The sequence below is a fragment of the Leuciscus leuciscus genome (genome assembly GCF_965113295.1).
Source record: "Leuciscus leuciscus genome assembly, chromosome: 2".
Lineage (NCBI taxonomy): Eukaryota > Metazoa > Chordata > Actinopteri > Cypriniformes > Leuciscidae > Leuciscus > Leuciscus leuciscus.
Genome location: NC_138726.1, coordinates 25,515,355 through 25,526,274, shown reverse-complemented (window position 1 = coordinate 25,526,274; position 10,920 = coordinate 25,515,355). Strand labels below are relative to the sequence as shown.

Sequence of the window (10,920 nt, the reverse complement as noted above, 5' to 3'; positions counted from 1 at the left end):
AGATGTGTATGGCAGGTTAACCATGGGAGCTCTAAAGCTGGGAATAGGAGAAGCTTCAAAAGCAGAGCGATGTCGATGATCTTCGCCTCTCTGGTTATCCCTTGTCTCATATTTTATTTTTAACTCCTCCATTCCATACGATGGATGTACATGTGGAGATGTTACTGTAGCTTCACACTGAAGAGGTTCAGCGCTCCTCATGGATGACTGCAAAATCGGAGTATCAGGAAACCGCTGCTGATGTTGTTCCATTGTATGTGCAAACTAAGTTTGTCTCATGGTCCAATTCGTCTATATTTCCCTCCTCTATGTCAGCTGCTGCCTCATAAATCGCTGCATCAGCAGATGCTGCAGTTGCTTCTTTTTGAGATTGTAGCAAGAATAGATCTGCTTCTACTTCTGCTTTTTTCCTCATCAAAGCTGCTTCTTTTTCTGCATAAAATGCTTTAGCTCGAGCTGCTTCGGCTTTTGCTCGAGCTCGAGTCGCTGCCACTCTTGCTGATGACCGACTTGATCTTTGAGATGACTTGCAGCTAGATGATTGTGATCTAATCTCAAAGGCTTGAGATTTATCTTTCTCATCACTGTGTGACTCCATACTCCATGCATCGCAATGTAACAATGGCTGTGTGATTCCGCTGTCTTCACCCGCTGTGTCAATGTCTTTTTACTATTCTGTTCTGACCAATTGCGTAGCTTAAGCAAAGGCTTAACAGATCGCGTACAACTTGAAAAAAGAACTCCAGAAAGCAGTCTTCATAACTTTAGTGACTTTACTGGTTATTCGCCTCTCAATATTTTTTCTGTAAAACTACAAACAAGAAGAAAAATATGTATGAACATTATGTTCACATACATAGTTCCTTTTACATAATTTTAAGTAATAACACAGAGAAATAATATTCAAATGAGATTATGCACAAACAGAAGAGAAAATAGCATGTCGGTACGCTACAACATAGCACGTTACCAATAACACAAATCAAGTGTGCTTATAACAAAAAATATTGCAATAATCTCGATTTAGTAATTCTTAAACACTTTAAATCACAATTTACATATATTCATTTAGCTGACGCTTTTATCCAAAGCGACTTACAATTGCTATATATGTCAGAGGTCGCACGCCTCTGGAGCAACTAGGGGTTAAGTGTCTTGCTCAAGGGCACATTGGTGTCTCACAGTGGATTCGAACCCGGGTCTCTCACACTAAAGGCATGTGTCTTATCCATTGCGCCACCACCCCCATGTTAGTGTAAAATATTGCACTTACAGACATATATTTCCAAGGTTTAAACGATGGAATCAATAGCCGACAGAAACTGCGTGCCCGTTGTTCCTGACTGCATTCACTGAGAGAAATCGAAAGTAAACATAGTGCAGTACCTATGTTTAGTACCTAAAATTCCAGTGGGAGGCGGAAAAGAAACACAGCTAGACATAAGCAACAGCACATCAACATTCTATGTCAGTTCAGCAGCATGTGTTGATATTTGAAATCAACACAATTGTCCCTGAAGCCTTGAAGCCTGTTCTCACAACTCTACAAATTGCTAAGTTTCTGAAATTTGTCCAATTTGGAAAGTTATTCTTGAATTATGATCATGGAGCTGCGTCGCCCGAGAAGAACCAGGGCTCTTCCCACACACCTGAGGGGATTCTCTTCCACTCCAGACCCCTGTGAGCTTTCACATCTGGCAGCTGTAATCAGGTTGGGTCACACTTACAGCTGCATCTCTGCGGAAGCTCAAAGTTCCAGCGGTTTGGAGGAGCGCTACCTGAAGAACGCTGCTGTCCTTCCCGAAATCCGTCCAGCAGCCTCAGTCTCTTCAGTGGACACATGTCAGCAGGAAGAGCCTGTCTCCATTTATGGCTCCAGTGTGCAGGGCTACCAGGACATTTACCGTTCTGTGGCGGAGCCCATGATGAAGACTCGCTATGGTCGGCACCGTCCCTACAGTCTTGAGCTGGGCCTGACGATCAAGCAGCAGCTGTGGGAGACATTCAACTGCCCTTCACTGGTGGAGACGGAGCAGCCTGATGGATGTGTCCTCATCACTGAGAGGTTCTCCACACCCAGCAGAAGAAGCTTCGCTCCACAAATCCATGTGGACATCAGTGAAGAGCCCCTGCCCGAGGAACCCCGAAGAAAGAAGCCCAGACACTGAGTCATCACAGTGTCACACACTCTAAAAACTCCTGGGTCAAAAATAACCCATAATGGGTTATTTTTGACCCAACTCCTGGGTTAAAAAAGGGACCAACTAATTTATGGGTTATTTCAACTCAGAAAATTGGGTTATGCTTTTTGACCCAAATTATGGGTTAAATACCTGACCCAAATGTTGGGTTTAAAAAACCCAACATCTGGGTAGAAATAACCCAAAAATTAGTTGATCATTTTTTAACCCAGGAGTTGGGTCAAAAATAACCTAACTTGGGTCACTATCCCAGTATGCCTTATTTCAGAAAATAAAACTTTGTTTTACATTATATTACACACTTCAAGCACTTTTACATTTTTATTGCATTAAATAAAAATCTATAAGAAAAAACACACACTTGGACATGTTTATTTTCATATTTATTTTAGGTCACACTGTAATAACAATATTAGAAATAAAAAATAGAAAAATAAAAAGCAATTCTCAGAAGAGCCTCAGGAATTTAAGCCTGGGGCCAACTTTGGGGACAAGATTTTTGATAGTGTCCTCATCAAAGAGAAGAAATGCCTCCTCATCTATCTGAAAGACAGAAAACAAGACAACATGAGTATTGTTAATAAGTCGAGACAATTGTGAACCACTCACCAGACACTCTTTCATTATCAAGCTAACAAATAATCACTTTTAAGGTAATGCAGTGGCTTTTTTTTTTTTACATGGCCCAAATTGCTAGTTAACTAATGTGGTTCTTTTGCAGCATTAACATTACCCATTTTGTGTGAATGACATATTTTCTTTCATTAAAAAGTGTAATGACAGCCCATTCTTATGCATAACAGCTTAAAGACAAGGCACAATAATATTTTAGGGTTGTACATACCCCACTGTCGAAGAAGTTGTGACTTTCACAAAATCTTGCACTGACACATTTAAGTCTTATTTAAAAAAAAAAAAATTAGGTATAGAGAGATGATATAAGGGCAATAAGAGTAAAATGCTCACCTCTAAAATTCTCTGTCAGCTCAGACAGCTGCCACTCAGTTAGCTTATCAGCGACACAACTGTCCATTCAAAATGACCTGGAGAAAACATAGCAATATAGAGGTTAGCAACAATTTGAAGACTTGACCCGCTTCTTTAACTCTCACTACTTCAGCCAGTAGAGCACTGTATAATATGATAAGCACGGCACAGCTGGTAAACATAACTCAACTATTGTGTTGCCTAGCCGCGGCTATGGGGCTCGCACACCGGACGAGAAGCGCCGCGTCGCGTCTAGGACAACTCGAGGTATCGCTCACCGGACGTGCACTCTCTCAAGGGGCTCGCACACCGGACGCGAAGCGCAGCGCCGCGTCTTTAAAATTCGAACACATTATTCTCTATGAGTGTAACGGACACACACACACACACACACACACACCGGCGGTCTGTCCGCGGCACCCAGCAACGGCTCAGGACCGTGTTCAAAATCGCGTCCGGTGTGCGATAACGTTACCGCGAGTTGTCCTAGACCTACTAGATGTTGTCGTGATAGCCGCGGCTACATGCCAACCACAGAATTACCACGGCTAACGCTAGTCTCAACGTAGCAACGTATTTTTTTGATTTTTTTTTTTGCAAATGGTGCTAAACTAGCAACAGGGACATGGACACAGAAAAGTTAACATTACATAAACACTGAAAATACTCTCTTACCTTGAATATAGATGAAGTTGCACCGATGAAGCACAGGCCAAAACGGATCGAGCGCGAAGCGACGGTTATTTCAAACGACTGTTGTGAGAAAATTCCAGAACAACTGCGAGAGAGAGAGAGAGAGAGAGAGAGAAAGCCAACCCTATAACCCAGAACATGGGTTACTCTTTGAAAAATAACCCAGAAACCCAAACAACCCATACATTGGGTCAAAATATTAGCCCTATAACCCAGAAAATGGTTACTCTCTGAAAAAATAACCCATCATATTCATACCTGTCAAGTTTGGGATTTGAAAATAAGGGAAATTTTCCTGCGCCCACCGCGAGCAGTCCCACCACCCCACCCTATATGAAAACACAAAGGGGTATATATGAAGAGCATTTATTTAAAGGCTTATTTGCATATTTTCTGTTCATTTAACATTGCTTGTCTTTTACAGTTTTTCTTTTTTTATATATATTTTAAATATGAGAGAACAAAACACTAAACTTGGACACTAAACAGAGCACATTGTTCATTTCACATAACTTTTCTGTACTCTTTTAGTGAGTTATTTTACAAATTTGTTGCAGACTTTGCATTCTTGGTATTTACATGAGGGCTTTGGTTTTTTGGCAGGAGTGCCTTCCGTCTCTGTCGTAGCCATCATCCGTCTCTGTTTTTTGTTGTTTTTTTTCGCGTTGTCACTCATCATCTGACCTCACACACTAACCTCGCGACAACTGCCACCTGTAGTCATGTAGGCTACTGCAGGTGGCAGTTATTGCGAGGGTAGTGACAGAGCTCAGATTGGGAATGTATTATTTATTTATTTTTTACTCCGCCCGGCCCGGCGGGGTATTATTATTTTTTAATAACGCAGGTTAAAATACGGGAGATTTACGGGAAAATACTAATACGGGAGGACGGCGGGAAAGAAGGGTAAAATACGGGACTTTCCCGGCCAAAACGGGATACTTGACAGGTATGCATATTAACCCAACACAAATAACCCAGAAAATGGGTTGAAGAAATAACCCAGGAGTTTTTAGAGTGCATGGAGCCGGGAGTATCACATAGTGGGACCTACGAATGTAAATACTGTATATAGAGTAAGTTCCCAGTTTGTGGAGTAAGTTTTATTTTGTACAGTGTTCTGCACATTGTTGTGTGGTTGTTAGGATGTTTTCTGTGGTTGTCAGTGCATTGATATGCGGTAGGTTGTTCTGAGTGTTTTCGCACTTTGCTTCTTGGTTGTCGCCAGGATGTTTTAGGTGGTTTGTTGTGTGTTGACATGCGTTTGCTAAGGTTTCTGCACGGTTGTTAACCTGTTTTATGTGGTTACTGGACTCTTTTTTCTGGTTTTCATGCATATGGTTGTCAGAACGCTTTGAGCAGTTGGTTGATATGCGGTTGCTTTTAGTACAATACTAATATACTATAATATAAGTATAATACTGGGTGATTTAAAGTAAATAACTGTAGAAATGATAGAAAAGTCTAACAGTGTATATTTGTTTTTCCCCTAACTCACAAAACAGATCCATAAGAGCGTTATTTCAAAGAAACAATGTGTCTTTGCCTTATATTTACTCAACTGACAGAGAATATTTTGTGGAAAAAGGTTTGGCTTACACCTAATCAATATTTAATTACAAACAAAGTTATTTGTTAAAAATTCTACATAAAATGTACCAAGTTGAACATTACTTTGTGAAATTTAAAAGCGATATTGATTTTAATTGCACTTTTTGTGACAGTTGCACTGAAACTACGGTTCATTTATTTTGGCACTGCCCATTTGTAAGACCATTATGGCTAATTTGTGTTGTTTTGGAAACATCTATAATTAGTTTTTTTGGAGAATTATAGAAATGTAAATTTTCCGGTAAAATCCCCTGTTTTATATAATTTAAGAAAGAAATGGAGCTTTATAATGACTCAATTCGATTTTCTATGAAGCAAAAAGCAGTTAAAACTCTTAAAATTTGTAATATCTTTATTTAGATTTTGGAGAATTATATTGACAGGCTAGGTTTATATAATATATTTTATTTTTTTAAAGGCAAAATTCCATGTTCACAAATGTAAATCTTTGGAAAAGTTAATTTATTCGCAAAGGTGGACAAAAACAATGTGTTGGCTTTTTAAAGATTATTTTGATGATGACTTTTACTCCTATGCGGAAAAGATGGAGGAGTAGACAGTCAGACATTGATAATAATAAAAAATGTTTATTGAGCATCAAAGAGACTTTTTTCAAAAACATGAAATACTTCTTTTGGCCACCAGTGTACATGAATCCAACACATTTTTGTAAATAAGTGAAATTATTTTGAAGGTTATGTGTCATGTATTGTGAAAAGAACTGTGTTTTGTCCTGTGTTGGACATTTCCTTTTTGACTGCTTAAAAATTTATTTATATTCTGCCGTTTTATGAATGTAATGGATGATATTTCATTAAAATAATTGTATAAGATAAACAACCAATGACTCTGCATTCATTTTGTCAAATGCTAACGTTTTGTTTAGGATTTTATGTATGTTTTTTTAACAATGTGTGCAGTGAAGGACAGCACATGTGTTAATTTAACACATTTACACATCTTTGTGCTAACCTCTAACATATTTACTTTGTTAAAATCATTAACACAATGAATGAATTAAAATTAACACAAAAAACGTTGTCTTTAAACTCACCCATTAATGTGTAAAAATTTAACACATAATTTCCAGCATTGGCAGACTGTTTATTTTGTGATTTTTTAAATAATTTTGTCTAATTGATTTGTATGTCAGTAGTACTTATGTAGGAAAAAAATAAAATTTATTATAAATCAAAATTATGAAATCTAATTTATATTTAGTAGCCTACAAATAAAAATAATTACAGTAGTGTACTGATTAGCTTGGTTTTTACAGTAATGCACTGAAAAGTTGTGCTTGAAAATCAAGGACCATGATAAAAAGGCCTGGCAATGAAATTCTGATCATTTGACTGGCATTTTGTCAATGTTATAATTAAAATTAAGAAGAAAATGTATATTACCAACGTTAGCAAGCATATGGGAAGGGATAAAGTTCCAAATGGAGTAGCCTAAGGATTTCAAACAACCTGACTAAGCCAATTTACTTTAAATGTATTATTTAACGTTTAAAAAAAAAAAAAAAAAATGCAGGCCACCTTTTTCATATGAAATCATAATTCATGTTTTTTCCATATGAAGTCAAGTAGATCTCTCATAAGCCATTGATTTCATTTCTTCAACAACAGGATTGAAATTTAGTAAACACCTTTTGTGTAAATGACACGCAACTTGAAGTTTGATAGGTGATTGAGCATGACGTCACACGATTAGAGGTGTACCAACAAGTTTGTCATCGTCAGGTGATGTTTAGTTGAATTCCGCCCGCTGATTGTCTTAGACGATGGTAGCCTTTTCCAGGTGGCACTCGTCTGTACGAGGGGCTGAACATGAAGGCTACCAGCTGTCACAACTGTCTGAGATTCTGCGTACTGTCGTGTTTGTTTGTGCTGCACATATTTACGCGCGTGGCCGGAAACATGTCTTATCCGTCACATTTTGGCGTCGCCAGCAGAGAAGTTCGTCGAAATCGACACCCAAAACAGAGGAACACTCATTTTAAACCTCTCCTAGAAAGCCAAACTGAAGATGAAGGTATGCGTCTGATGTTAAGTCTATATAGGATAGCGGCGGATGCAGATGGACGACCAAAGCAGCTCAAGTTATTTGGGTCCAACACTATAAGGCTGCTCAAAGCGTCCACCACTGAAAAGCACTTTCTCCCAACCTCAAATGGTAAAGCACTCTTATCTTATCTCACACACGTCCATTAAGTACATCTAGACATGCCTTTGTCCTTATTTGCACCCTTAAAAATTAAATTGCAATCTATTGTTCAATGAAGAACATTTACCATCAATGGAACCTTCCATTGCAAGGTTCTTTATAGTGAAAAGGTTTATTTTTATTTTATTTTTTTAGATTGAAACATTCACACTACACTCTTAAAGGGATAGTTCACCAAAAAATGAAAATGTTGTCATTACTTTCCCACTCTCAAGTTGTTCCAAACCTATATGAGTTTCTATCTTCTGTTGAACACAAAAGAAGATATTTTAAAAAATGTTGACGACATCCATTGATTTCCATTGTAGAAAATGGTGAGTAGGCCTAAATTATGGCAAAGTTTAAATTTTTTGGTGAACTATCACTTTAAAAAGTTCTTTATTGCCATCTAATGTTCTATGAAGATCTTCAATAAACATTTATGGAACCTTTCCATTCCACAATAGGTTATTTATTGTGGAAAAGGGTTCTTTAGGTTTTGAAAGTGTTCTTGGTAAGAAAAAAAAAAGGTTCTCAGAAAGGTTCTTTGATTAACCAAAAATGGTTCTTTTATGGCATTGCTTTGGAAACTTTAATTTTAAGAGTGTAAGAAACAATTATTATTTTAAGAACTGTTCACCAAATTGTTCTTATATGGCATTTTTGTGGGGAAACAAAAAACTCTGCTGGAACCTTTATTTTTAAGAGTGTGTTGTGCACATTAGCCCTTAAAGTATTATAATAACTATTAGATGTTTATTTTTGAAATCTAGGCCCACTGTCTGATTATTTATTTTCATGTTCTCTCTCCTATCTGTAAATCCTACTGGACTAGACCTTCAGTATAACTACACAGTGAAATATGAACTGAAAAACCTCTTGTTGGACAAACTGGTGAAGGCGTCTTTTATGCACCTGAGGTCTCCTGTGTCATCCCGTCATCCTTTTATTTGTGAGGCAAGGGTCACGTCTCTTCAAGATCTTCCTGAAGGTGACTATGTCGCTATGCGTCCTCGAAGCCTGTGGACCGAATCGGATGTCACAAACCATGTGTCTGAGTCAAAAGATGGCCAGGTATCCCTCTTAGCTCATTATCGATGCACTCAACCAAAGAATGCCAGGTCCATTACACATCGAAAATGCTTCCCACCTCAACACCATCTTCGAGCTCCTGTTTTACTGCTCTTCTTGGAGGAGAACAAGCAACCTGTGGAATGGGGGAAGTACTTCACGCCCCTTTCCCGCCCCAGGACCCGCCGGTCTCAGGAGCTTGGGAGCATCGTCTCTGACATCCCCAACTACAAGCAAGGGTCGAACAGCGTGGCCAAAAACCAGTGCAAGCTGCACTCCTACCACGTGACCTTCAAAGATTTGGGATGGGACCATTGGATAATTGCACCCCACAAGTACAACCCTCATTACTGTATGGGAGACTGCCCTCGTATCCTGCATTACGGCTACAATTCGCCCAACCACGCAATCATGCAGACTTTGATCAGCGAGCTTGGTGTGTCAGATATCCCAATGCCCTCTTGCGTTCCTTATAAATACAAACCTATCAGCGTGTTGATGATGGAGAAGGATGGAAACATAGTTTATAAAGAATATGAAGATATGATTGCAGACTCCTGCACCTGCAGGTGACTTTGGGCTTGGGGTCAGATCAAGAAAATAATTGAATGGTGCTAAAGGACAATGTGAATTTGAACTAGCACAATTGAAGAACTCAGCCGAAAGGAATGGTTATATTGGGTTTGATTTGCCTGTTGCCATTGCTTGTGCATTACTAAGAACATCCACACAGCGAGGTTTGTGTTAGACTTGAATTGTGGAGAGTAATCAATTCAGTCTCACCTCTCACAGGACAGACTTTTTAGGGATCTAGGTATAAATAACTGAATTCTGATTGGTGAATGAGTGACTATCATGTAATATTTCTTTTCTGCTTACTCTTATTTTCTTTGTTTCTGTCTGGTATGTATTAATGTGACATCTTTTGTAGTGTATTTATGGAGGGGAAATGAAATAGGAGAATTTTGGCACTTTATTGAAGACACTGTACTGAAAAAAGGAAAATGGAGGAGAAAAAAAGCATGAAAGAGCCCTGTCTGGTGACTTAGGCCATAGAGTTGTTGCTGTTTCTATTGTCTGCTGCATTTGTATCCTCTTTCTGAAAGCACAGGTTTTGCCCATCTTTGACAAAGAGCATGAACTTCGAAAGCAAGTGGAGAAAATAAGCAGAGGCTAATTTTGCACAATCTCGGTGAAGACTGAGTAAGTGTAAATGAGTTTCATAGATGTATTTCTTAGAGGAGAAATGTCCATGTATCTAAATGAATGTTTTAATGTTATATTGAAAGATGTTGAAATAAAGTAATTATTTTGTAAAAGAAAAAAAAAAAGAAAGCAAACGTATAAATATGCTTCTTGTGTGGTCATTTGATTCTCTTTTGTTTGGTATTTTTCTTAGATTTGGTCAATAGGAGTCGCTCTCTCCCAGCTGTTTCTCTCAGCTCTAGTAAATGGAGATGGCAGGAATGCTGGTCTGAACTGGCTTCTTTGATGTTATAGAGCTTGTCTCGTGTAAAATTTGGGTGAAAGTTCATTTAAAACCTTAAGCAAGTGTTCAGCCTCCATGCAATATCAGGACAAGATATGGAAGAATACTTGAATGTTTTGAAAATCCTTGTGTTAGTATTTACATAATGTATAGAATGCTCAGAATATGGTATCTTCCAACTAACAGGGAAATGTATAGTCTGTAAGATTGTGTACCAGAAAAAAAAAAACTAAATGTATTAGAATGTAGCATATAACAAAAAATTGCTTTATTTAGCATTTTGGGCATAGCAGATATGCATGTTTTATTTGCTGTGGAGAGAAGATATAGGCCTGGTTTCACAGACAGGGCTTTGATTAAGTCAGAGGTTGGCCTTAGTTAAATTAAGACATTTAAGTAGCTTTTATAAACATGCCTTAGGGGGGAAAAAATTTGTGGTGTCTACTTGAGACAAAAATGGCACTGACATATTTTAAGATATGTCAGTGCAAGTTGCAACCGCTCAAACATGCATTTTAGTCTGTGAAACCAGGCAATAGAGTACTGTTTGAAGGTTTGGGGTCGGTAAGATGATTTGTTTTAATTTTTTTGAAAAAAGTCTCTTATGCTCAAAGGCTGCAATTTGAAATTTTGTTTTCTATTTTAATATATTTTAAAATGTAA

The 10,920-nt window shown here is 38.1% G+C and overlaps 1 protein-coding gene and 1 long non-coding RNA gene across 3 annotated transcripts; one reads left to right on the top strand and one right to left on the bottom strand.

Annotated features, from left to right (window-relative positions):
* Positions 1-2,567: 2,567 nt before the first annotated feature.
* LOC309492673 lies at positions 2,568-4,062 on the bottom strand. Of its 2 annotated transcripts, XR_014203644.1 has the most exons (3): positions 3,864-4,062; positions 3,168-3,244; positions 2,568-2,744 (listed from the first exon to the last, which is right to left on the bottom strand). It is a non-coding gene; the product is annotated as an uncharacterized lncRNA (long non-coding RNA). The 2 variants fall into 2 exon arrangements; XR_014203645.1 differs by lacking the exon at positions 3,864-4,062 and having other exon boundaries at positions 3,168-3,857.
* A 3,166-nt stretch (positions 4,063-7,228) lies between these two features.
* On the top strand, positions 7,229-10,103 carry bmp15 (bone morphogenetic protein 15). The gene is made up of 2 exons (XM_082162227.1): positions 7,229-7,667; positions 8,533-10,103. Exons 1-2 carry the CDS (start codon positions 7,322-7,324, stop codon positions 9,339-9,341), a joined length of 1,155 nt encoding a protein of 384 aa, XP_082018353.1. The 5' UTR covers positions 7,229-7,321; the 3' UTR covers positions 9,342-10,103.
* The last annotated feature ends 817 nt before the right edge of the window (positions 10,104-10,920 follow it).